This window comes from Dipodomys merriami, unplaced genomic scaffold (genome assembly GCF_024711535.1).
Source record: "Dipodomys merriami isolate MVZ:Mamm:240054 unplaced genomic scaffold, mDipMer1.0.p SCAF_90, whole genome shotgun sequence".
NCBI lineage: Eukaryota > Metazoa > Chordata > Mammalia > Rodentia > Heteromyidae > Dipodomys > Dipodomys merriami.
In genome coordinates, this window is record NW_027206513.1 from 881,606 (window position 1) to 909,451 (window position 27,846).

The 27,846-nt window shown below is 41.5% G+C and overlaps 1 protein-coding gene across 7 annotated transcripts in view; it reads right to left on the reverse strand.

Moving 5' to 3' along the window:
• Window positions 1-26,930, reverse strand: part of LOC138821212 (zinc finger protein 892-like) — a 38,582-nt gene extending 11,652 nt beyond the window's left edge. Inside the window, exons 1-6 of one of the 7 annotated variants that reach the window (XM_070013321.1) lie at window positions 26,873-26,882; window positions 24,335-24,533; window positions 16,961-17,027; window positions 15,360-15,486; window positions 12,259-12,372; window positions 10,574-11,534 (exon numbers count right to left, since the gene is read on the reverse strand). In XM_070013321.1, coding sequence (XP_069869422.1) covers window positions 10,574-11,534; window positions 12,259-12,372; window positions 15,360-15,486; window positions 16,961-17,027; window positions 24,335-24,495 — 1,430 coding nt within the window. In that variant the 5' untranslated portion in view covers window positions 24,496-24,533; window positions 26,873-26,882. Of the gene's footprint in view, window positions 1-10,240; window positions 11,535-12,258; window positions 12,373-15,359; window positions 15,487-16,960; window positions 17,080-24,334; window positions 24,534-25,411; window positions 26,304-26,872 lie in introns of those variants that run through there. The other 6 variants (XM_070013319.1, XM_070013316.1, XM_070013317.1 and 3 more) reach the window with 6 other exon arrangements.
• Between the last annotated feature and the right edge of the window lie 916 nt (window positions 26,931-27,846).

Below are 27,846 nucleotides of genomic sequence, written 5' to 3' on the forward strand. Positions count from 1 at the left end.
TTGCCGGGAAAGGGGGCTGGCAAGACTCCTTCTCACAAGGGAGAAGTGAGAAGAAGCACTGGCTATTGTCTGAGGTGACCTATAGAACCTAGGAGGTTTAGGAGAGGGTAAAAGGGGCTAAGAGGCAGAGACCCTGCTGTGGACGTGTGGGCAGGGGCATCATCATGGTAGAATAGGATTTAAAGCTGCTATCCAAATAGTAGATAAGGGGTCCTGCAGCTCTCCAGACCTGAAGATCACTCTAAAGAGCTCTTGTTGCCTTATATGGTGGTAGCTGCCCCCAGAAAAGTGCCATCCCAAGGTAAAGGGGGCTGTAGGTTGATTATTTACTGTCTTTACTACATGGGCCTAGTGTTGCCTAGGAAGGGAGCATGCTAAGCTGTGGGGAAGGGAAGGTGTGGACTTAAGCTATGGGAAGGGAGCTCATTTTGCTAACAGCTGGTAATGAGTCTGGTCACACAAAGTGTTTTGGGCACCAAGGAGCTAGTTCTTGCTGCTAGGGAGGTGAGAGGGAATGGTGGTTTGGCTTCCATTTCTTTCACAAGATGTTAATCTTCCACACCTGTGATCCTGGGATTCAAGATAAGGTGAGGGGAAGAATAACTCAGAAAAAAGACAGGTCGGTGAAAAATAGAATGCAGAATAGATTCAGTTGGGTTAATAATTAGATTACTCTACAGACGTTGCTGAACCCAAAAAGTTTGTTGAAGCAGAGCTTAGGCTTTAATGCAAACTTCTCTTACACAGAGCCAACTCCTAACTGATCTTATAAATATTGATATAATAAAGTCTGGGGGAGAAGGGACCTGGTAAGGAGACACAGCATTGCTAACTCACACAGCAGCTAGAGAGTCTCCTCACCGGTCTACAAGCAGGAGGTAAGGTATGGGAATTTCCTTCCAAAGATGTTGTATCCAAAGAGTACATTCAGCTGACCCAATAGGAACAATTGCAAATAGCTCCCTGTTACTTACTATCCCTGCCACAGACATTTTCTTTCTTTTGTTATTATACCAATGGTCTGTCTGTTATACTAGTGGTCAGTCCACCTGTCAACAATGGACAGGCAAACTTGACTTGCTCCTGGAAACAGGTTTTAGTTGTCCCTCAACACATACCACTCTATATACATGTATAAATTGGTACATAAGTTGAAATTCCATGAATTAAAACCAATGGATCCCCAGTGAATCCCTGTTGTCTCTTGCAGATGAATTGTCTTTTAATTTTTCTAAATTTAGTGAGGATCTCTTATTCCACTGTCTGTGGAAAAGCATCCTTGTCATTCTTAAGCAGCTGTAGTGATATAAAGTTCATTTACTTAGATGTGAAAACTGATGTTAAGAGAAATGGATAATGAATTTGTCAGTACTGAGTAGAACAAAAATCAAACATGTAAAGAAAAAAATAGTGGCAAACAGGTTAAAGATGGGGGGGGACACAGTATAACCCCTGTTTTCACTGTATTTGATGTAGGTACCATTTGTGGCGGGGAAGGGAAAAACAAATTGTTTAAATAGGGATACAGGTTGACCCATTGCAACAATGAGATGTACAAGACACTAGGTCAAAAAACGAACTTTATAATTTAGGTGAGGTGGCAGGGGAGTACAGTTGAGGAGGTAAGAGGGAAGGGATGGTAGGGGAAAAACAAAGAGAAGCCAACAATGCTGGATAGGAAATGTACTCATTGCCTTGCTCATGTAACTGTAACCCCTCTGTACAGTATTTTCACAATAAAAAACTTATTTTTAAAAAAAGTTGTAGAGGTAGGCTTCATACCAGAGATGCAGGGATGGTTTAACATACGTAAGTCAATAAATGTAATCCAGCACATCAACAGAGCCAAGGTCAAGAACCACATGATTATCGCCACAGATGCAGAAAAGGCCTTTGATAAAATTCAACATTCATTCATGCTAAAAGCTCTGGAGAAAATAGGAATAGAAGGAACATTTCTTAAAACAATAAAAGGCATTTATGACAGACCAATAGCCAATATTATACTTAATGGGGAAAACCTACAACCAATTCTCCTAAAATCAGGAACAAGGCAAGGATGCCCACTGTCTCCACTCCTCTTCAATATAGTCCTGGAACCCTTAGCCAGGGCAATAAGGCAAGAAAAAGACATTAAAGGGATCCGCATAGGGAAAGAAGTTAACTATCCCTTTTTGCAGACGACATGATACTGTACCTTCATGATCCCAAAAACTCCATCCCCAAACTCTTAGAAATCATAAATCACTTCGGCAAAATAGCAGGATACAAAATAAACCCACAAAAATCAGTTGCCTTCCTGTACACTAACAAGAAGAGAGGGAAATAAAGGGAGCAACCCCATTCACAATAACCTCCCCAAAAATAAAATATTTAGGAATTAACCTAACCAAAGATGTAAAAGAACTATTTAATGAAAACTATAAAAATTAAAGAAAGAAATTGCAGAAGACACTAGGAAATGGAAAGACCTCTCATGCTCTTGGATAGGCAGACTTAATATAGTGAAGATGGTAATGCTTCCAAAATTAATATACAAATTCAATGCAATTCCTATTAAAATCCCAATGACGTACATCACTGAAATAGAGAAAACAGTCCAAAAATTCATATGGAACAACAAAAGACCTAGAATAGCCAAAGCAATTCTAGGGAATAAAGACAACATGAGAGGGATATCCATGCCGAACTTCAAACTCTACTATAGAGCTATAATAACAAAGACAGCATGGTACTGGCACAAAAACAGACCCGAAGACCAATGGAACAGAATAGAAGATCCAGAAATAAATCCACAGGCCTACAGCCAGCTGATATTTGACAAAGGAGCCAAAGACATACAATGGAAGAAACAGCCTCTTCAACTGCTGGTGTTGGGAAAACTGGGCGGCCATATGCAGAAAACTAAAAGTGGACCCCAGCCTATCACCATGCACCAACATCAACTCAAAATGGATTAAAGACCTTAACATTAAACCTGAATCTCTGAAACTACTGCAGGAAAGAGTAGGAGAGACACTTGAACTAATAGGCACAGGAAGGAACTTCCTGAACAGAGTCCCAGGGTCACAACAAATTGGAGAGAGACTCGACAAATGGGACTACCTTAAAATAAAAACTTCTGCACAGCTAAATCTATTGCAACCAAGCTAGAAAGACAACCAACTAATTGGGGAAAAATATACCAGCAATATATCAGACAAGGGGTTAACATCTACTATATACAGGGAACTCAAGAAACTAATCCCTCCCAAACCTAACAAACCAATTACTAAATGGGCAAGAGAACTAAAGAGGGACTTCTCAGATGAAGAAATAAAAATGGCAAAGAAACACATGAGGAAATGTTCATCATCCCTGGTGGTGAAGGAAATGCAAATAAAGACAACCCTGAGATACCACCTTACTCCAGTCAGAATGGCCCACATCCTCAAGTCAGCCAACGACAAATATTGGAGGAGATGTGGAGAAAGAGGAACTCTATTACACTGCTGGTGGGAATGTACACTTATACAACCACTTTGGAAAGCAGTCTGGAGGGTCCTTAGAAAGCTAAAGATTGATCTCCCTTATGACCCAGTCATACCACTCCTAGGCATCTACACTGAACAACAGGAACCAATATACAAGGACACATGCACCTCCATGTTTATTGCAGCACTGCTCACAAATAGCTAGGATATGGAAACAACCCAGATGCCCCACCACAGATGAATAGATCCAAAAATTGTGGTACCTATACACAATGGAATACTATGCAGCCATTAGAAATGACAAAATAATGGCATTTGCAGGGAAATATCTGGAGCTAGAAGAAATCATGTTGAGCGAGGTAAGCCAAGAGCAAAGAGACAAATGGTACATGGTCTCTCTGATAAGTGGATGTTAAATCCAAAATGTTAGGTGATACGACAAAATTAACAGGACTTAAGAAACAAAGAACTTACACTCATCTGGTTGAACCACTACTAAATATCCCCATGCTGCTGATCACATGTATGGTGTATATGTGTACACCGTTATATGTTATAGACTGTGATAGACAATTTGCTCCAGGAAAGTTAGAATGAGCTTGTGACTTTAAATGAGCATCATTATTCCACAATACTGTGAAATTTGGGAAATTAGGTAATCACTTAATCATAATAAAAAAAAGTTGTAGAGCTCATCCCATTAATAAAACCAAATATAGGTTAAGAAACATAAAGCTTCATCTCACCAAGAGCAAGAACAAGACGGTATTGGAATTTTCCACATTCAGGAAGAGCAGAGCAGGCCACCAATGACTGAGGAAAGCAAGCTTGCTAATCAGCAAATACTGTTGTTGTTGTTGTTGTTTTCTAATCATGGCAGACCCTCAATAACCAGGCACACAGAAAGGTCACTGTGAGCCAGGATACCGGGTTCTAGTCCTGAGTTAGCAGCTCCTGCTGGCTCCACACTGGGCTGCTAAGACTCCACGCATGTCATAAAATGAGAAGGCTGTGCTGCCCAGTGGTTCTTGAACTTTCAAAGATTATCCAAAGCAAAGACTAAGAATTTATCAAAATGAAATAGAATTTCATAACATCATTCGAGAAATGAACTTTTAGCTTGTATATTGAGGTAGCAATGATGATTTGGAAGACCCCTCAAGAGGTTTTGTTGTTGTTGTTGACCTTGTTGTCAATGCACTGTATCAAATTCTTTCTTTTTATTTATTTTTATTGTTCCCTTTAGTTTATCCCCAGTAGTCACTGTTTTTGATTCTGGTACTCTGCATCATATATATATATATATATATATATATATATATATATATATACACACACACACACACACACACATATATGTATATGTATATATGTGTGTGTGTGTGTGTGTGTGTGTGTGTGTGTGTGTGTTTGATTTGGGGAAGGAAAAGGAAGGGGAATAACAAAATGGTGAAACAAGGATAAAGGGTGAACCAAGGCAACAGTGATACTTACAAGACAATAGGTTGGAAATGAACTTTACAACTTGGGATGGGGGAGAAGTGGGAGGGAGAGGATAGTAGAACACCAAAGAAGAAGGTAACAATGCTTGTTAAGAAATGTACTCATTACTTACTCATGTAACTGTAACCCCTCTATACAGCATATTTACAATAAAATAAAACTTTTAAAATGTAAATAAAAGAAGAAAGAAAGATTGGAGGAGACATGAATTTTAACTGAAGGAAGAGATGCTAAAGTTTCAGTAAGAGAAGTCAGACTTGGGACAGCAAGTTGAGCTTGGTGTGAAACCACAGGGACTATATCAAACACATGTTGGTGGCAAGTCACAGACCCTCAGCCATTTTGCTCCAGCCACTTCCTGCCAGAGCCCAGGAACCACCTCAGCCTGCACCACCTACGCAGGATGGTTACCTGCATGGGAGTGTCAGGCTCTCCCCCTGGACAGCCATAGGCCGAGCAGGTGCATACCTCAGGATTTTGGCTCCTTGTACCATTTTTGTTTGCCACACAATGGGTTGTAGAACCTATTTTCCATAAGACACTAGGCTGGATGGTATAATTTGAAGCTGAGGGAGCTGATTAGATAAGTTCCTTCTCTTCCCTGAGATCATCAGATGTTCTACAGTATGGTTATTCCACACAGACTATTGGGAGACTTCTGATAGAACCACACAGATGTGCCTGCTACATGATCTTTCTCTTCAGCTTAGGAAGTAGAGGCCAATGGGTAATGGGTCAACTTGCTTTTCTTACATTTCTCCTTACTTTATTTCATTTTTCTCCTTTTAGCTGCTCTGGATTTATACCTCATAAACAGGCAGCTCTTAATCCTTGCCTTAGCCTCTATTTCCTATGGAATTTGGACTACCAGCTTTGCTACTCCCCTTGCATTCATAAAACAGCTCTCCAATGCAAGTGACTTCATAGTAAGCAGAATACATTTCTTGCTAAAAAGAAAGAAAACTGCCCGCATTCTATACATTAACAAAGATTTTCTCCAGTATGAATCTCTGAGGTTGAGTAAAAGATGAATAAACTTGGAAGGTTTTACCACGCTCACTAAGCTGAAAAAGCATATGAGTTCACTGAGGCTCAGTAAGGGTTAAGCCATTGCTCATGGAAAGGTTTTCCACATTCACTGCATTCAAGTGTGAGACTCAGGCTTTCCTTAAAACCATTCCTGTTAACTGAAGGCTATCCCTGTATGGAAGGAAGGCAGAAGCAACTAGAAAATCTGAAACAGATCTGTTTGAAGAGGTTAATTTATTCATTCCCTGATAAATATCTGGAACAGCCCCAAGGAGCAACTAGTGTTCTTCTGGGTTGAGGGAAAGTATTGGCCTAGGAGAGCAGAACGTGAAGAAGGTTCTGTACCTTCCAGACAATACCATGCTGTCATTTTCTATTTTTTCGTGATAAATTTCCAGCTCTTAATTTTCTTTGTGATGAAACTAAAAGTCCAACTAGAAGAGCATTAAAAATTTGATATAAAGTATTAATATTTGTAAATGTCAATGTCCATTTTTTAAAAACCTTTAAAAAATAAATTATGATGCCTTCAGCTTTAAACAGTTTAAAGTAGTGGCATTTTTAAAGCCTTTTTCTATATTTTTATATTTAGTGTTATTTGTTGTTTTGTTTTGGGAAATACTAGGGTTGGAACTCAGGGCCTCATACTTGCTGGGCTGGTGTTCTCCCAACTGAGCCATGTCTCCAATCCTACTTTTTGCTGGTTGTTTTGTAGATGGAATCTAGCAAACTTTTCTGCATACACTGGCCTCGAACTGCTATACTTCAGATTTTAGCCTCCTGAGTAGCCAGGAATGTAGTTATCAGCCACTAGCTCCTCTCCATATATTAATTAATTAATGCATTAGGATGCCTACATGGCATGAGGCCCTGGCTTTGACATCTAGCACAAGCCCCGCAGCACCACACACACACACACACACACGCACGCACATGTACACGCACAAAACTAAAACACCAAGAACTCACCACCTAATATCCAAAGTGAACATTAACATTGAGACTGAATCCCCTCCTTCTTCCACTTGGTTAATCTAAGGCAGTCTAAGAAGGTCTATCATTGTCTCATGGATTCCTCTCATTTTAAAAATTGTCTAAATTGATATCTTAATTATTCAAGAGGCAGAAATGTCTGTGAGACTCTTATTTCCAATTAACCACCCAAAAGCTAGACGTGGAGCTGTGGCTCAAGTGGTAGGGAGCTAGTCTTGAGCAAAAGAGTTCAGGAGCAGTGGCCAGGCCTTGAATTCAAGCCCCAGGACTGATACATACCTACACACAAAATTGTCAGCCAGCACCAGTGGCTCACACCTGCATTCCTAGCTACCCAGGAGGCTGATACCTGGGGATTGAAGTTTGAATTCAGCTGTGGCAGGAAAGTCCTTGAGATTCTTAGCTCCAATTAACCAGCAAAAATTTGGAAGTGGAGCTGTCGCTCAAGGGATAGAGCATTAGCCTTGAGCAAAAAAAGCTCAGGGATTGTGACCAGGCCCTGATTTCAAGGCTGAAGACACCAACACACACACACACACACACACACACACACACACACACACACACACACACACACACACACACACACACACTGTTGCCTCTGTTAAAAAAATATTGTTAAAGATGATGTACAAAGGGGTTAATAAGTCAATTATAATGAGTACACTTTTTGACAGTGTTACCCCTTCCCTCACTCTCCATTTGCCCTCCCATCCTTACCCACAAGTTGTATAGTTCATTTTCACCAATGTATCTAGTACCATTGCCACTCTTTTTCACCCTTTTCCCCTCAAGTTCTGTGCCCTCACTACCCTCCCTAAGACAGATAAATCAACAAACCAGACAGAAAGAAAACAGAAATAACACCAAAGAAACAAAGCTCATTTCGCCAGGTGCCGGTGGCTCATGCCTGCAATCCTAGCTACTTAGGAGGCTGAGATCTGAAGATCACAGTTCAAAGCCAGCCCAGGCAAGAAAAGTCCATGAGACTCTTATCTCCAATAAACCACTAGAAAACCCGAAGTGGTGCTGTGGCTCAAGCGGTAGAGTGCTCGCTTTGAGCTGAAGAGCACAGGGACAGCGCCCAAGCCCAGCATTCAAGTCCCAAGACTGACAAAACAACAACAAAACACCCACCTCATTTCCATTTCTTGGAGTTCATTTCAACAAATACTATTTTCTATGCTCAGAGGCACATGGGCATTGCACCTTCATGTTCCTCCCCTAAGAGTATCCTTTGATCTCACTTGAGTGACTAGAGTCTTGTATAAGTTATCATGTCCTGGGGTATTTTCAAAGCCACCCCAAGCAGGAAAGTCCATGAGACTATCTCCAATAAACAACTCAAAAAAGCTGGAAGTGGCGCTGTGGCTCAAGTGGTAGAGTACTAGCCTTGAGCAAAAGCTCAGGAACAGTGCCCAGGCCCAGAGTTCAAGCCCCAGGACTGGCAAAAAATTAAAAACTAAAAAAAAAAAGCTTTACATAAAATTTAAATAGAACAAAGGAAAATTATGGAATTTATATCCCCAGTTGGTTTCAATTATGACTATAAAGTCCATTCAAATTCTGAATTTGTTTTGATCTCATCTTGCTGATAATCATAGAATATCTTACGAGAAATACTTGACCCTCTATTGCTCCTGCTGAGGCTTGACCTCAGGACCTGGGCACTGTACCTGAGCTAGTTTTGCTCAAGGTTAGCACTCTACCACTTTTGCCACAGCTCCAGTTCTAGCTTTTTTGGTAGTTTAGTGGAGATAAGCATCTCACAGACTGTCCTGCTAGGGCTGGCTTCAAACCATAATCCTTCAAATTTGTTTTTGTTTTTTGGTCGGTTACAACACCACTTGCGCTTTTCTGGTGGTTCCTGACTGGGCTGGCTTTGAACCTTGATCCTCAGCTCTCAGCTTCCTGAGTAGCTAGGATTACAAACATGAACCCCTGGTGCCCAGCTGATCCCTCTATTTTTAACAAAGCAATAAATTAAAGGTTATAAACATCAGAGATAGTCAAGAGCCAAGTTTGTCAAGTCTTTTATTTTCTACTTGATATTATTAAACAATATATTATCTACACCCATATATTCTATGACATTTTTTTCTCCAAGCTGCTACAAAAGTCCACACATGAAAAGTATTCCCTGCCATTCATGTGCTCTAAGGCAGACTTAAGATTTGTAGGCTTGCTGGGTGCTAGTAGCTCCCACCTATAATCCTAGCTACTCAGGAGGCTGAAACCTGAGAAAGTTCAAAGCCAGCCAGAGCAGACAAATCCATGAGACTGTTAACCCATTTAACCAGCATAAAGCTGGAAGTAGAGATGTGGCTCAAATGGTAGAGCACCAGCCTTCAGCAGAAAAGCTGAGGGCATGAGCCCCAGAAAAAACTGAGCAAGAGTGTAAAGCCTGGAGTTCAACTCTCTCTCTCTCTCTTGCTGTCTCTCTCTCACACACACACACAAACACACACACACACATATACAATGACTTAGATGTGTTAGGTTGTGAGGGATCTGTTTGGCAAATCAACTTCCTGGATCTTTCACTTCTGGGAAAAATCTACTTTAATATCCATCAGGATTCATGGAATTTAATTCCAGAGTTTTAAAAAACACATGTTTTTTTTTTTTTAATGTTTCACCTTATGTGACTAGAAAAAGAATACAGATACCTAGAGTAAAGATTGCTTAGTGCCTGAGTCAATAAAATAAAAATGTAGAGCTGGGCTGAGGTACCACAAGAATTCTGAGTCAGGATGTCAAGTGTGGTGTGTGTGGGGGGGGCACATTAAGGCAGACTGTAAATAATGAGCACCTACTATTTACAAGGTACTCTATGAGATATAGACCTGTAAGTCATACCTCCAAGTGCTTACAATCTAGTTGGAAGCAACACATGTATGTAGATTATAAAACTAGAGCATAGTGGCAAAGAGAAAAAGACTTTCTCTGATGGCTTATGCTTGCACCCCTTCTCAGGAGGCGGATATCTGAGGATGGGGTTTGAAGCCAGCCCACGCAGGCAAAGTCTATGAGACTCCTCTCTCCAATTAACTACCAAAACGCTAGCAGTGGAGTTGTGAATATCTCTCTGGAAGAAATACTGCTGCCATCTATTAATTGTGCCTTTCTCTTCCTGTAGGAGTTTCTAGTTATTTAAAGTGCAGGGATTCCCAGGGCTAAGGTTCTGACAGGAGGTATGTGTGAGGATCCACTGCTAACATCTATCCTATTGTTTGATAATGTTTCCTTTTTTTTTTTTCAGTGCTAGAGATGAAACGCAGGGCTTCCCACAAGCTACACAATGTTCTACCATTGAGAAACACTCCAGTCCCTTTCCCAATTTTGGAATGTAGAGTCATTTCCTCACTTGCACACCTCATGCTTGTTCTGCAACATAGTAGGTACAGGATGTCTGCTCTAACACTCATGATGCACAGGCAGTGGCCAGAATGAGCAGCTGTCAGGTTTGTTTACAACAGGAAGACCTATCTTAAGTTTATGGAGAGGTTTTTTTTTTTTTTTGGTCTGACTGGAGCTTCAACCCAACTCAGTCTATTCCCTGTTTGGCATAACGCCTCTGGTGTTGAATCACAGATGATTTTGAGCTGAAAACTTTCCCACACACACTGCACTCAAAGGGCTTCTCTCCTGTATGTACTCTCTGATGTCGCGTAAGCCGGCACCTCTGGCTGAAGGCTTTCCCACACTGGCTGCATTCATATGGCTTGTCTCCGGTGTGGATCTTCTGATGTTGTGTGAGGGAAGAGCGTTCAAAGAATGCTTTGCCACACTCATTACACTGATAGCGTGGCTCCCCAGCATGAGCTTTCTGGTGTCTGTTCAGCGAGGAGACACCATAGAAGGCTCTCCCACACTCATTGCACTCATACGGCTTCCTGCCAGTGTGGATCAGCTGATGGCGAGTGAGAATGCTCTTCTGGCTAAAGGCTTTCCCACACTGATGACATTCATAAGGACTTTCTCCAGTATGAATTCTCTGGTGTCGAGTAAGGGATGACCGGTCAAAGAAGGCTTTACCACACTCGCTGCACTTAAAGGGCTTCTCTCCTGTGTGAATCCGCTGATGTACAGTTAAGGATGACCGGTCAAAGAAGGCCTTGCCACACACACTGCACTCATAGGGGCTCTCCCCAGTGTGGGACATCAAATGTCTGCTGAGACTGCTTCGGTGACTGAAGGCCTTCCTGCACTCGGGACAGTTATAAGGCTTCTCTCCAGTGTGAGTCCTCTGGTGGCGGATGAGTGATGAGTGGTCAAAGAAAGTCTTCCCACAATCACTGCATTCCTGATCTCGATCTTTAGTGAGGACTTTCTTGGGTGATCCTCTCTTCAAGCTTTTGTCCTGGGAATAGGATTTCTTGCAAAGTTCCACTGAGAGGCTTTTCTTCTTTGTTTTCAACCCACCCTCTGGTGCTTGAACTTCAATTTTAGGACACAGAGGACTTTGTCTTTCAAGACTTTCCCTCAGTTTTCCTTCTTCTGAAGCATCTTGAAGGTCAGGCTTAGTCTTCCATACTAGAACAAAGAGAAAACAAAAAGGCACTATCTCTGGGCTAGAAAATATTGTAGGGGAAAGAAGAGATACCCTAATGGATCTGAAAATAATGCCTGGTCCTGGCACTACTTGTTCCTACATTCTAGGGAAAGCCTGAGGTTCAGGAAAGAGGAAGAGGAAAGGAAGAGACTACAGAATAGGACAATGTCTATAGGAAGCAGGACAGGATAATTAGATGTAGGTGAGGTGAAGAGGTTGAGGGACAATATCAAAATATGAGTGGGAAATGGGAAATACTTAAGAACATACACAATTGGTGAATATAGACAAATAATACTTTCCCCTTAAGGTGTAGAGGGGAAAGAGAAAGTTGATGGACAATACAAAAGAAATACTTAAGCCAGACACTGGTAGTGCTGAGATCTGAGGATCTCTATTCAAAGCCATCTATTCAAAGAAAGTCCTTGAGACCTTTATCTCTAATTATGCACCCCCCCCCACCAAAAAATGGTGGGAGTAGAGCTGTGGGTCAAGTGGTAGAGCACTAGCCTTGAGCAAAAAAGCTCAGGGATGGCATCCAGCCTCTGAGTTCAAGCCTCATAACTAGCACAAAAAAATAGTAAACAAATAATAAATTAAAAACACTCAGATAACACTTTGAGGAAACAAAAGGTGATATGCAATATTCTGGGTTTCCTCTGAAGTCACAAACATAAACCAAAACTACTTCATCCTGTTCATTACCTAGAGTGAGACTCTCTGGACACTCTTTCTCCTCAGATCCATGAAGACCCTCCTTCCATGACATGTCCCCTTTCTTCAACTGAAAAATCACATCAGGTTGAAGAACTGGAAGTCCTGCTCAGGGGGAAAGAAACAAACCAGGTGACTACTTGTGATGAAAATATATAACTATTCCAAGCTTGATCCTGGAACCTATGTCTTTCAGAGAGACGATGCAAAGGCAGACAGTGCAGGCCAGTAGGGGAAGCTCTGAGTGGAGGAAAAGTCTGAGGCTCTAGAGGGGGGGAAAATAGCACTTGGTTTGAGTGTAGAATACATTCACTAGAATGCACATGAAGTAGAAGGGAAGCTTTGCTCCTGGGCCAAGGTACAATGAAGGTAGGCCCTGGCTCAGGGGAAATGAGTATACACAAAGCCCATCTTGAGATAAAAAAAAAAGCTTAAGAAAGTTACTTACTTTTATTTGTGTATACTTAGTATTATGCTTAAAAAAACAAATCAATTGTAGGAAAATCAAAGGTCTGTACACATTAAAAGAAAAATCATCTTGCCGGGCGCTGGTGGCTCACGCCTGTAATCCTAGCTACTCAGGAGGCTGAGATCTGAGGATCACGGTTCAAAGCCAGCCCAGGCAGGAGAGACTGTGAGACTCCTATCTCCAATAAGCCACCAGAAAACCGGAAGTGGCGCTGTAGCTCAAGTGGTAGAGCGCTCGCCTTGAGCTGAAGAGCTGAGGGACAGCGCCCAGGCCCAGAGTTCAAGCCCCACGACCGACAAAAAAAAAAAAAAATCATCTTTCCTACTTTGTATTAATTCATTTCTTTCTTTCTACTCATTTTAATACTAAAAGATACTTTCAGATGTAGTCCCGTTAAAAATGGATAATGAAATAATGTGGACCTAAAACTGTATTTTTCATGTAATAATTAAAAATAATTTCAATGAACACTAACCTACCTCAACACTTTAATGATGTTTTAACTGTTTTGCAAATAACACACAATGGTATGATAAACATTGAAATGCCCAGGGCCTGATACACTTATTCTTTACTAGAAACAAATCTATCCATTTTTAGTTTTATATATTTTCTCTCATATGTGGAAGTTAGACCTAAAATGTAAGCATATGTGAAAACATATGGGACCATATGCATATATACATGAAACTGACCAAAGGACAGTATATGCAGGAGGGAGAGTCCGCAGTGTAACATCTTTAAACAACTGACAGGCAGTTCAACAATATGAACACCAGGAAGCTGAAACGTATCTTGACTGGGAGGGGTGAGGAGCTAAGGGAAGGGGAAAGATGAATAAAAAAGGAGGAAGGGTAGGTGGAGACAGCAATGTACATGTGTGAAAACTGAACTAGGAAATGAGATGGGTGGGAAGGGATAAATAGGATAGGGAGAATGATGGAAGGGATGACTCAGATCAAAGTGTGTTGTACACCTAAATGGACATATTAAACTGAAACCATTTTGTACTCCAGAAAACACAGATCCTCTCTAGGAAATGGCTTGAGTGATAAGCTTCCCTTGCTCTGTGGGAAAGAGAGGCATATCTATCATTTCCCTGTTGCTTTTCGTCTCTGATCTTAAGTGTTCCATGTTCCCTAATATTCTACCCTGCTAGAGCTTGTGACAAAGGCTTAGTAGTTTCCTTAAATATTCTATTCTGCCTGTTTAGGCTTGCTTTTTAAAAATCCTCCTTACTGTTATCGGCTACGCATCTCAGCCTGCTTCTTTCTGAATCCGTGCACTCTCAGACTTTTCTTAAAAAAGAGATTCCCACTATTTTGTCCAGATGGTCTCTAGTTCCTGGGCTTTAGATAACCTCTTGCTTGAGCTAGGACAACAGGTGTTCCCCACTATGCCTCTTACTTTTGAAGTTCCTGAGAGGCTCTCACTACTACTGAAGCCCAACTTTTCATTAACCTGACATTAGCAATAGCTCTTATTATTCCCTTATCATACATATCTCTATAATTGAAATGTGACTACTGTGTATCTCTAAGATTGTTCTCAAGACAAATTCTCCAAATTAAACACATCTTTGGTGACCTAAGCAGACATAAAGTTGTGTTCCCTGCTCTTCATATCTCCCTTTTTAGAAGACATTTCTTCTTTAAAAATATATTTTTATTATCTTTAAGTAGTTGTACAAAGGGGATATTATTCAACATGTTACATTGTTAGTTTATGAGTACAATACATCCTTTTTTTTTTTTTTTTTTTTTTTTTTTTTGCCAGTCCTGGTGCTTGAATTCAGGGCCTGGGCACTGTCCCTGAGCTTCTTTTGCTCAAGGCTAAAACTCTACCATTTGAGCCACAGGGCCACTTTTGGCTTTTTCTGTTTATGTGATACTGAGGAATCAAACCCAAGGCTTCATGCATTCTAGGCAAGCACACTACAACTAAGCCACATTCCCAACCCTACAATGCCTCTTGAAGAGACATTTCTTATCTCTTTTCTAGCTTCCATAAGGGGAAATTTCCCCTGAGCAAAACATACCAGATGGAGCAGAGAATACTGCCTGACTGGCAAGCTAGGAGAAGACCCAGGCATATGTGACTTGTGCTTGCTGCATCTCCTGCCTCTAGCAGACATTCTACCTTGTCTCCAGCCCTTCCTGCTTTGACAAGCCAGGCTGCTAGGTCAGGAGGCCTGTGGTGGTCCAGCATTCCTAACATCTCAGGGAGCACAACTGTCCAGTGCTTGGATTCAGTATTAAGATAGCTAATGCTGGGCTGGGAATGTGGTTTAGTGGTAGAGTGCTTGCCTAGCATGTTTGATTCCTTAGTACCAATAAACAGAAAAAAAAAAATATATATATATATATATACTCTTTTGTCCCAATACAATAAGTGGTAAGGTACTAGCCTTCAGCAAAAGAAGCTCAGGGACAGTGCCCAGGCTTTGAGTTCAAGCTCCAGGACTGGCAAAAAAAAAAAAGCCATTGCATACCTAAACTATATCCTTTGGCTCTTTTATTTGCAGGTGGCTCAGAAAACAAGCTGGGGAAGAAAACAATTTCTCAGTCTCCCAGGACCACACTAGCACAGTATAGGTCCAAACTCCTCATAGGAAGCTCCTTACCCAGAGAGACAATGTTCTGGTAGTTCTCTAGCATCACCACCTTGTAAAGGGCCTTCTGCACAGGAACCAGATACTCCCACTCTTCATCCGTGAAAATCACACATACATCCTCGAATGTCACTGATTCCTGAAAATATAATGACAGCTTCCCTTACTCATAGCTCTTTTGTTGTTGTTGTTGTTGGTCATAGGGCCTAAACTCTGGGCCTGGATGCTCTCCCTCAGCTCTTCAGCTCAAGGCTAACGCTCTACCACTTGAGCCACAGTGCCACTTCTGCCTTTTTCTGCTTATGTGGTGCTAAGGAATTGAACCCAGGGCTTCATGCATGAGAGGTAAGCACTCTACCACTGAGACACCTTCCCAGCCCTTTAGCTCTTCTTTTTATTTGGGCCACACTGAGCTGTCATAAAGGTGACAGCCCTGGAGAATGTGGAGAAGGCAGGAGCGGGGAATGATTCTGACGGAGTAGGGCTTTGAGGAATTGGGGAAAGTGGCTCAATCATGAAGGCCTGAAGTTTGTGGTCATGATCCCATCACCCTTCAGAGGAGTGTGGGCCATATCCTACACCACTACCTATAGCTGACATCCAGAAGCTCTTCTTCAGATTACAGAAAATTGGAAAGACTAGGACAAAACTTCCCACATACCATTCACCCAGGTTTTGAAATGTTATTATGTTCAACATTTGCTTTGTCTTTCTGTCCTTTTTATATACATTCTCCTATTTCTTTCCCTGAACTTCTTGAGAAACTTATAAACATCACTTTCTTTTACTCCTAAACATTCAAGTGTATATTTTGTAAAAACAAGGAATTTTCAGTGTAATCGCAGTATAATTATAAAAATGAAAAAACAGCACTGATATTAAACTACTATCTAATCTATGACCTTATTTAAATATCAACAATTGTCCATTTTATATACATGTGATGATTTTATATAACATGGATCATATTGATTAGGTGCTCTTTAGGGCCAACGTCATTTCACTCAAATGCTCTGGGATTCTGTAAGCCTGCATCTTTAACACCCCCCCCCCCACGCCCCTGCTCAAGAACCCCAGATGAGCCTTCAGAAGCTCTGGTATAGAAGCAGGGAATTCAAGACTGTGTCCTAGATGGAACTAGCTGCTAGCTGAATTTCTTTCTCTATCCACTGAGACTCTTCAGGCTCTGGCCAGCCTCATTGAGGGGCTCTATAACATGTACCACTTCCCTGGCCTAGCCTAGCCCTGGAACACTGGGGCTCTCCGTCCAGATATTAATGTACTAAAGGGAAAGAGAGTACCACAACCAGCCTACTGCTCCCCACCCCCAACAAAAACAAAAAAAAATTGTTCCAGTCAGACCTGTATTGTCAGCTTTTAGTCAAAGTAATTTCAGAACAAAGACTGTGGGTATTTTGTACCTGGTGACAGACTAGAGGCTATATGCTCAAGGCAAAAGAAGGTCACTGAAGGACACCTCAAGTCAAATAGGAAAGTATTCCCTTTGGAACCCTTCATCTGCCTGCTGGGGTCTGATCAAAGAAGCTCCAAGAGAAAGAAAGGTGACATTTAGGTGTCTAAAAGTATTTCAGAAACACAAAAGTCCACCTTACCTGGCAATGGGCAGGTGCAGACACAGCAGCCATTCCCTCGTGTGCTCCACAGGCAAAGGACCAAGTCCTAGTGAGGCAGAGGTGTGGGATGGAAAGGCCTGGTCTGTAGCCTTTAAAGCCTTTAAACCAGTAAAACAAGGATTCTCAATATACTCAGCGGGCTACAAAACCCCCTCCCCCTTCTCAACACCTTACAAAAGAGTAGACACAGTAAAATAAGGCTAGGAGCAACTCTAGCTCATCCCAGAGCTTAGAAAGCAAGCTGGATCAAAACATGGAGCTTGTTTGACCAGGATCCTTAGGGAAGCATTCTATTCCTGGTAGTGAGAAGATTTATCTTTATATATTCATATTCAACCTTGACCTGGATGTTTATTGGACAAAATCATACACAATTAACACATCAAAAGAAACACTGAGCTTCTTCAAGGAAAAAAATGCTTCATTCAATAGCTCTTGCTAAAATAGTAGCCCTTGACTAAAATAAACAAACGAACCTGGGACATGATATTATATAGGACACTAGTCATTAACATACAGAGGCCAAAGGTTAAGCATAGGGGTGGACAAAGGCTCAATAGCTATGGAAAGATGATCATACAAAATAATATTTTGTGAAATAAACGCCAAGAAAAGGAAACAAGAGACATTCTTTAGTTGCTGTGGTTTTTGTTTTCTTTTCCTTTTGTCTAGTTTGTTAGCTTGCATGTATTTGGGAGGGTAAGGGAGGGCACATAAAAGGTATAACAAGGATTAACAAATACAACAGTGATACTAGACATTATGTGGAAAATGAACTGGATATCCGTGGGTGGGGACAGGAGGAAAAGATTGAGAAATAGCAATAGAAAGGGAGACATGGTTCAAAAAGAATTGTACTGATTATCCCTGATTCATGTAAGTATAACCCCTCTGTATATCAACTATACAAATACAATGATAAAATGAAACAGTAGTCATTGGGTAGCCATGTATTTACATGGCACTGACTCTGTGTCTCAGTTCTGGAGCTGCACTGACTAGGTCACAGCTGGGCGATGTACCAGTAACCAGGAGACTGGGGGTTAGCCGGCATGAAAATATGGCATCCTTCCTCAGGAACATAAACTAAAATATGTCAAGACAATACATGGGTAATAAGCTGAGAAGATTATCAGGAGGTACTGATGACCTGCTCACAGTCAAGATTACCAGAGGAACCAAAGTGCTAGGAAGCACGAATTCATGGATGAGTGACATTATGAGCCAAGACCATAGAACCTCTGGCCCTCGGACCTCTCAACTCCCCTAGAACCACTTGCAGGCTCCAATTTCCATGCAGACCAGATTTATTTATCTTTGAATTTTTAAACTCTAACTCTCTTAGGCTAAATATGAGTTACCTAAATTTGTCTCAAGAGCCTAATTAAAATGTCATAGATTCCTGGGATTTCTGGGGATGGGGGAGATAATGTAGTCCTGGGAAGGAGAAATGGATATGTTTGTGTCTTGCTGACTGCTTTCCTACATTCAGGGAAATACGATCACTGTTCCTTGTGTTTCATTCATCCATGTGCTCAGTCAGCATGTATTCACCATGTTTATTACAAGTGTTTATACCAAGTACCCATGACAGGATAATTAAGCGCCAATGGCTCATGCCTGTAATCCTAGCTACTCAGAAGGCTGAGATCTGAGGATCGAGGTTCAAAGCCAGCCCAGGCAGGAAAGTTTGTAAGACTCTTATCTCCAGTTAACCACCAGAAAACTGGCAAAACTGAGACCTAAAGAAATTTTCTTGTCAGGGAGAAGGTAGAATATTTCAGGCAGGAAGAAGTTAAGTTTTTCAAAATAAGGAGGTCAGTCTTTATGTGGAAAGAGTTAGTGCAAAAGCCAGTAGAAGTGCAAAGGTCAGGCTGTAAGTAGTGCTGGGGAAAACACAGGCTAGAAAAGCAGGCAGAGATGAGGGTGGGAGTTGGGGAAGGTGGAACTTGCAGCCTGGATGTTCTTACATTAGACTTGTACTTTAGAAAGACTGCTATGACCTGTCACAAAGACCTGGAACATATATACTTTCTGGCCCACCTGTACTTCCTATGAATTTATGCAAGGAAATATGTAAGAATATATACAAGGCTTTCAGTTAATCATCATGAATGTCAACCTTTTTTAAGGTTATATACAACTTCCTATGTGCTTCACATATTATCATCTCAATCTCTATAATAATAATAATAATGAAGCAAATTTTGAAACACCATCAACATCTAAAGCAGGAAATTCGTTCCACCCATACAGTGGAACTCAATTCAACACACATTCATAACAACTAACACATTCAATATTTATTCTTTACCAGGCACTGTGCTAAGTACTTTCAGTAAAGATAATTTATTTCCATCCTCATAAATCAGTAAGGTATGTGCTATTTATAGAAATTAAGACACTTAGTCTTTGTAAGAGATTGAGGTAGGATTTGAACTCAAATTTGTCTGGAAACTTAACTTTATACTATAATGATTTACTTTCTTGGAAAGATAACCACAAAGCTAATATACCAATAGACTAGAATAAAAAATCCCAAAATGCATCTAATCATTTAAGGAAACTTGATAAGTGACTGGAGTATCATGAAAAAAATCACAAGGGAAAATATGCCTAGTGATAAAATGCAGATAGCTTCCGTGCTCATCAATGATATATAATATTTTATATAATATAAATTGTCATTATATATCTATATATGTAAATAGTACAGATTGTCCTGACTTGTGATATTTTGACTATAATTTTCTAACTTTATGATAAGAAGAATGCAGTAAGAATTCAGCAACAATCAGACTTTGGAGAATTTCAAGTTCTGACCTTTTCCCAGGTTAGCCACATGCTGTATACTCTTGGGATACAGAGAAGGCAAGAGCTATAGCTCCCTTCCAGGCAGCCATGATACTTTTGGGCAGGGGAGATGGTGGCAACAACTAGTCTGCAGTACACCCAGTCAGTGAACTATGATGCTCAGTAAGTCAGGTATATTAAATGCATTTTGACCTATATTTTCAACTTATGACAAGTTTAGCAGAATATAATGCCATCCTAAGTCTTGAAACATGGATTAAAATGAGCTAGATACATATGTGAAAATAGAACAAGAAATATAAGATAGATGGGGATGGGATAGATGGGAGGAGAGAGGGAGAATGATAGAAAAGGGATCAAGATGTACTGTACATATAAATGGACATGTTAAATTGAAACCCCTTTGTACAATGATTTGAATAAAAAGAAAAATCAAGGGATAACACCTAGGCCCTATATTCAAACCCCAGTACTGGCACAAAAAGAGTAAAACATGGAAAATGTTGCCTTTTTATGAGCAAAGCTGAGTTGTTACCAGCTTAAAATAGCCTGTTTAAAGGCTCTGTTGAGTGTGTTGGGGTGAGGACCAGCCAGAGAGGGAAGGACCATAGAGAGGGTGAATATGTAAAAGTGATCTCTATAAGCATGCATAAAAATAAAACAATGACGGTGGGGGGTGGGGGGGGAGGAGATGGGAAGGAATGGGAAGGGGAAACAAAGGAGGAGGCAACAATTGATAAGAAATGTACTCATTACCTTGCCCATGTAATTGTAACCCCTCTGTATGGTATTTTCATAATAAAAATAAAACAATAAAACAATGAAACATGTTGGAATTGTTTTGAGAAGAGAGGAGAGGGATGAGGTGATAATGAAGGAGGTGAGTTTGATGTGGGGTATATCATATGCATGTATGGAAATGACAAAATGAAAACTCCTTTGTACAACTATATGCTAATGAAAAATCCTTAAAAAATAAAAAAACAAAACTATATTTATTCCCCCCAAAGATTATCTAGAGTCTCCAGTTAACAACAGAGAGAAATTTAAAAAAAAAACATAATCACTGAACAAAAAAGTTGAAGTTATAGACTTTTTTGTACATATTCATATAAAAATTTTAAACCATAAATGCCTCAAAAATCTTTATGAGACAATAACTGCTTTTAGAAACTGTAAAGTAGTTACAAGAGAACAGTTGCCCAAGATTCAGAAATTTTTTTTTTTAATGGAACATGTGTATTATGTGGCCGATATCTTCACTCTTAACTTGGTTATAAAACTAAACCAAACCTCACTGCTCTAATATGCTGAAGAAGCCATCTGAGGGGGAGGGAGATGGATGCTCAGTTGTCACATCAAAGGAAACAACATTCTTGAAGCATCCATTCTTGTTTAAGCCTTCCACTGTTAGAGATTTGAGATTACATGATATACATTATGCTCATAACTGATGTGGCTGGAGAATTGGTATTGAATTTATAGCATCAGCAGAACAGAAAAATGTGATGTATTTTATGCATGTCAATAAAGGAATGACCTGTTCTTGTTCTACAGAGAATGGAAATTGGAAGTCAAACACCCTTTGAATTCCAAAATAGGGTCTCAAACATTTTGCAATTTTCATTTAAATTGTTAGGAGGCTTGGAGCTATTAGTTAATCTACCTTCCAATACACTGTTTAATATAGCACTGAATAAATGATGCAAGTTGTTAATAGATGAGTGATCAACTAATAGCCCTGCTAGTAATTGATTTATTTCTCTTCAATAAAGTTGCATAAACCAAAAAAAAATTTAAACCATAAATAATGCCTCAAAAATATTTGAGACAATAGCCACCAAAAATTGTGAGTGTATCTGAGAAAGAACAAAAATAAAACCTGGGAAGGAGACAAACTTTATCTGTAATGGTTTGTTGGTTTAAAAAAAAAAAAGTCAGAGCTGGGCACCAGTGGCTTATGTCTGTAATCCTAGGATTACAGACTACGATCTGAGGATTGAAGTTTGAAGCCAGCCAAAGTGGGAAAGTCCACGAGACTCTTATCTCCAATTAACCACAAAAAAAGCAGGAAGTGGAGCTGTGGCTCGAGTGGTAGAATGCTAGCCTTGAGCAAAACAGCTGAGGGACAAGGTCCAGGCCCTGAGTTCAAGCCCTAGGACTGAAACACACACAGGCATGCACACACATACACAGTCAGAGGGAGAGGGTTCTGAGGAGAGTGATGGAGGGGGTGAGTATGAATAAAGTATATGATAGGCATACATAGACATGTCAAAATGAAACTCCTTGCACAAATAATTTTAATAAAAGTGTAGAAAAAAATCAGAATACTAAAAATAATTTCTCCAAATATCAAATGACGGATGTAGAATCTGAAAATTGCACATTTACACATGCACAAGGCACCGAAAAAGGAAAAAAAATATATTTAAAGTGCAAATTGAATTTGAATGATGGAATACAAGTGTTTTTTATTTCCTAATTTTTTTTTTTGGCCAGTCCTGGGGCTTGAACTCAGGGCCTGGGCACTGTCCCTGAGCTTCTTTTGCTCCAGGATAGTGCTCTACCACTTGAGCCACAGCGTCATTTCTGCTTTTTCTGTTTCTGTGTCACTGAGGAAGTGAACCCAGGAGTTCATGCATGCTAGGCAAGCACTCTTACCACTAAGCCATATCCCCAGCCCTCTCTAACATTTTTTTAAAATACTGAGTTTTTAAAACAGCGTATGCATTTGTTTCCATGTACAGCAAAAACAACAGGAAAGGTAGTGTGCAGACAGGTTACAACAAACCTGAGACTGCTGTTCATAAAAAAAAGTTCTGCTTTCCTGATTGATCTTTGTATCAGGAACCTTCAATTTTGAGTGTGTCCTCCCTCCTTCCCCAAGAGATAAGGGTAATCTACCATGTCTAAACTACATACATTTGCTTTGTTGTGAACTCAGAGTAGACATCTGCATTTCTGCAGAAGGGTCTGTAATTCAGTATGTTTTTGCCTTGCAATGAAAACTAAGATGCTGAGTCTCTAATGAACTTTCTTTAGCAGAAACATCACACATGTTGGTGTGTTTCTGTGGCTGGGAGGTCACATGACAGGTCACTCAGTAAGCCGATACATGTTCTTCCAGACTCCACATGTCTTTTCTTTTATGTGAAGAAAGGATACTTAGCTATGTATCCTTGTATTCTTGTCACATTATTAGCTGTGAGTAAAATTACTCATTCCCTATTTCTCCCTACTTTGTCATGTTACACTAATAAAAATCCTTGCTAACATGGTGTGAGACTCTCCTTATTGTAAGAGACTTAAAACCGTTTTCATGTTTGAATTGCAGTGATCTGTGATTCTGCCCGAACACCGCAAAGCTGAGGGAACTCTCTCATCCCTCATCTGGTGACAGACAATGATAAGCCAGATAGGTAAATATCACAAGGTTTAGAAAGTGTTTAGCTTTGGAACTTGTTTCTCTTTAAATCTGTCTCTTAGCCATGGTAGAAGCTTTCTTTCACCTCTCCTCCAAAACCTGCCTTGGCTACTGGGCATCCCTGCAAGTCAAAGATGGATGAGGAGGAATGGGAAGAAGGCGAGGACGGGAGATAGAAAATCCTATTCAAGCTATTACATGGCACTAGTGGGGGTTTTTTTTAGCCTTCAAGTAACTCAGATGTGGTCCTATGACTGTGTTCACAGAATCACTTGGTACTGTAAGTGGTGTTTGACTGGGAACTAGAGCTGCTCCTCTGTCCTGACTTCCCTGGATTTGTTCCAACTAATGCTAAGCTTGCCTAAACTATATTTACAATTCTTCTCTTTAAGTCTTGCCTTTCCTTAGATATGTTAGGGCCAGGGGAGGGCACAGGTCATGTCCATGTTCATCCCCTCTTGGCCAAGACACCATGTGGCATGTGAACCCATGCCTTCCATCTTCCAATGCCAATCAGTACTTAGTTCACACAGGTCGCAGTGCACCTGAGCGCTGCATATGTGCCTCAGTGTATGCACTGGCTGGAACATGACCATCTTCCTGTCAAATGTGTATCTCCTACCAATCCCTCTAGTTCTAAACTTCATTTTGTTTTGTTGATCGTGGTACTTGAACTCAAGGTCTAGGTGCTGTCCCTGAGCTCTTTTTGCTCAAGATTAACACTCTACCACTTTGAGCCACAGCACCACTTCTGATTTTCTGGTGGTTAATTGGAGACAAGAGCCTCACAGAGACTTTTCTCCCTGAGCTGGCTTCAAACCCTGATCCTCAGATCTCAGCCTCCTGAGTAACTACATTTGCAGGTTACCAGCTCCTAAACTTCTAAACTTCTAAGATTGTCTAAACTTTATCTAACAGTCCTCCCCTTTAAGCCTTGCTTTGGAGATGGGCTGTTTTTTTCCATTCTGGACATATCAAGACCAGGGGAGAGAATGAATCATACACAGGCCCCTTCATCAAATCCCCACCCTGGGCTAAGGTGGCATATGGTCAGGAGGTATGGACCCATGCTTTTCATACCCCACTCCCAAGATTTAGCTCATGTAACTCACCTGTGCAGTTGTATGCATCTAGGTGGTCCCTGGGCCCCAGTCAATGGGCCTGGGTAGTGGTCTTCAGGCATGTACAGGGTCTGGAGGAACAGACCATCATTGTGAGTATTTAACTTCTGTTTCCTGAATGGGGAGCAGAAAATGTTTATCCTTTTTTCCATTTCTTCCTTCTTCGTCCTGTTACACAAATAACTTTTTGCTAAAATTGGAGAAAAAAACCAGAAGGGTTGGAGGTATGGGCTCAGTGGAAGAGTGCTTGCCTAACAACCATGAGGTCCTGAATTCAAATCGCAATAATGCCACAAAATTTGGTGTAATTATATATACACCTATGTTTTATATGTGTGTGTGTATATATATGTATTTGTGTGTGTATATATATATATATATATATATATATATATATATATATATATTCTTTTTTTTTTTTTTTTTTGGGGTCCGGTAGTGGGGCCTGAACTCTGGGCCTGGGCACTGTCCCTCAGCTCTTCAGCTCAAGGCTAGTGCTCTACCACTTGAGCTACAGCGCCACTTCCGGCTTTTTTCTTTTTGCTTATGTGGTGCTGAGGAATCGAACCCAGGGCCTCGAGCATGCAAGGCAAGTGCTCTACCACTGAGCCACCTTCCCAGCCCCTACATATATATTCTTAACATAAGTAGGACAGATTAGGGTTTGAGTCCCCTTGGGAGGAATAGAGAGTGATAGCTAAGTCTCAGTTGGTCATTGGAGCCTGTTAACTGGCATTTTCTGACAGTATTCTTTTCTTCCCACACATCTGACATTATACACTTGAAACTTACTAACATATTTCAAATGTAATTACAATTTTTATTTCTTCACAGCTTTAGACTGTTTTGACAAGATCTGCCTCCTCAACGGTTTACAGGCACTATGATACTGCATTTAGCCCAACTTCGTGTGTGTGTGTGTGTGTGTGTGTATGTGTGTGTGTGTGTCTGTGCACCAGTTCTGGGGTTTGAATTTAAGGCCTAGGCACTGTCCCTGACCTTTTAGCTCAAGGCTAGTGCTCTATCACTGGAGCCACAGCTCCACTTCCAGTATTTTTTAGCACTTACTTGTAGAGTCTCAAAGACTTTCTTGCCCTCCCTGGCTGGCTTTGAACCTCAATCTTCAGATCTCAGACTCCTGCGTAGATAAGATTATAAGCCACTGGCACCCACTAGCCCAATTTGCCCTCCTAACACTACAACTGCAATCTCTCTGGCTCTTCCCCACTTTGCCCTACAAACATGAATGCTGCCCATAACTCAGTCTTTATTCAATGTTTTTCTTTCTGTGCCTGAGCAAGTCCATCCACATTCAGCATGCCTTTCCCACCTCTACAATGATGGTCCCCAAATCTAATCCCAACTCATCCCAAATTCACTTATCTTTGCAAAGGACTACAATTAATGTTGTTGTTGTTGGTTGTGAGGTTTGAACTCTGAGCCTGGGCACTGCCCATGTGCACTTCAGTTCAAGGTGAGTGATCTACCATTTGAGCCACAGTGCCACTCCGGTTTTCTGATGGTTAATTGGAGGTAAGAGTCTCACGGACTTTCCTGTCCAGGCTGGCTTTGAACCGTGATCCTCAGATCTCAGTCTCCTGAGTAGCAAGGATTACAGGGGTGAGCCATGGGCGCCCAGCATGACTACAATTTTTGAACTGTGCATTTTTGCCATCAGCTCCAGACCTCCTCTGCACAACTCCCCCTGTAATTCCTCTCCCTGGCTATATATTTTTATCCGATGTTCTAGTATTCGACCAAATATTCCAAATTCAAATGCGTTTATCACACTCTCCTTCTCTGCAAATCTAGATACCAGGTCCTTTGACTCTTCTTATGCAATGTCATTTGTATCCATTCCTCACCACAAACACCATCAAGATTCAGGTCCATCACAGCTTGCTTCGGAACTACCTCCACACATCCCAGACTGCCACTGGTCCTCGTTCTAGAATAGCTGTCTTTCTCACATTAGAACAATCCAACCTGCTTCCTGGTTATCAGTGTGACACTGTGCCGGGGCTGACTTCAGTGAACCTTTTAGACCCTTCTAGTCACTTCTCCAAGGCGTTGCTATTTCCTTCATGAGAGTGTTTTTTGCCACAGCGGTTCTATCTCCTCCACGACCCCACCCCACCCCACCCCACGCGCTGGGGCGCAGGCCAAGGAGACAATGTAGGGTGCTTCTGGGGGACGAGGAGCGATTGGATTTAGGGTCAGTTCCACCAAGCACCCATTATGGGAGGATGGGACCGCAGGAAAGGAGGGAGACACCCCCCCCCCCCAGTGCCAACTTGCACTGCAGGATCTGATACGCTGCAGGTGGACAGCGGGAGACCACACCCACCACATGCGCACCGCGGGCGCAACTTCGGGGCAGCACCTCGGCGAGCCAAGATGCCAGCACTCAGTCAGCTCCGCCCGCGCCACCCCGTCCCGCCCCTCCAGCTCCCCCAAGTCCCCAGCGTCCCCTTCTCTCTGACGCTGAGCCAACTCGGCTCGGCGAAGACACGGACACGCAGCCCTCACCTCCGGCGGCACAGAGTCCTCGGGACCCCGGAAGACTGGGCCGCTTCGGGTCGGGAAACAGTGCGCAGGCGCAGAGATCCTTGGCAGCAGCGCTTGAGATCAATGCGTTGCCTTTGCACGGACTACGCTTCCCAGAGTTCTCAGGGGCTGGCGCGCGTTAATGTGACGTTCAAAGAATGGGCATTTGTCTCTGCTCCTGTGAAAGAGGCTGGAGGTGCTGAATTTCGGTGGACGTGGTAGGGTGGTCTCCTAAGTGGCCGCGCTTGCACTCACCCGAAGTAGTACCCTGCATGTGATGGCACGTTCTTTTACTTCTTCTACTCTAGGGCTGTCCTAGGAAATGCATGTCGATCTCTGCTTCCGTCTTGACTATTCTGAAATTTATACCAAAGAGGCCGAGTTTGGTTCAGTGTTCGGGGTTGCAGCCCCCAAGGAGGGCTCAGCACAAATTTGCTCCTGAAAGAAGAGCCGAGTCCAGAATACCTGTGCGCGTACTTAAAACTAGGCAGTGGGGTTGTCTACTAACAATTGAACATACACCAGCCAACTTTCCTGGGTGCTGCTGCATAGGCTCTGGCTGGAGACGTGGCAGAAATGCTCAGCCATGAATGCAGCTGGAATTACCTGGCGAGCTGTAGACATAGTGTTGTCTGGGGCCCACTTTTTGGAACAAGAGTTTGGAAAGATCCATAGGTAATCCAACATTGCAGCTAAAGCTATGAGCTAGAGCTTCAGGGAAGATTGAAGATTGCTCGAAAAATGTGATGAAATCTTCAGAAATCTTCTACACTTTCACCCCCAAAGCCTTAATTGTCTAAGTAAATACATTACAAATGTGAATGACACAGCACTTTAAATGAGCTCATAAGCCAATGGAAAAAAAACAGAATGTAAAATTATTATGCTACAAGTGCAGTATGTTCAGTAACTATAGGGATACATGGAGGAAGTGACTGACTATGGCTGGCAAAAGT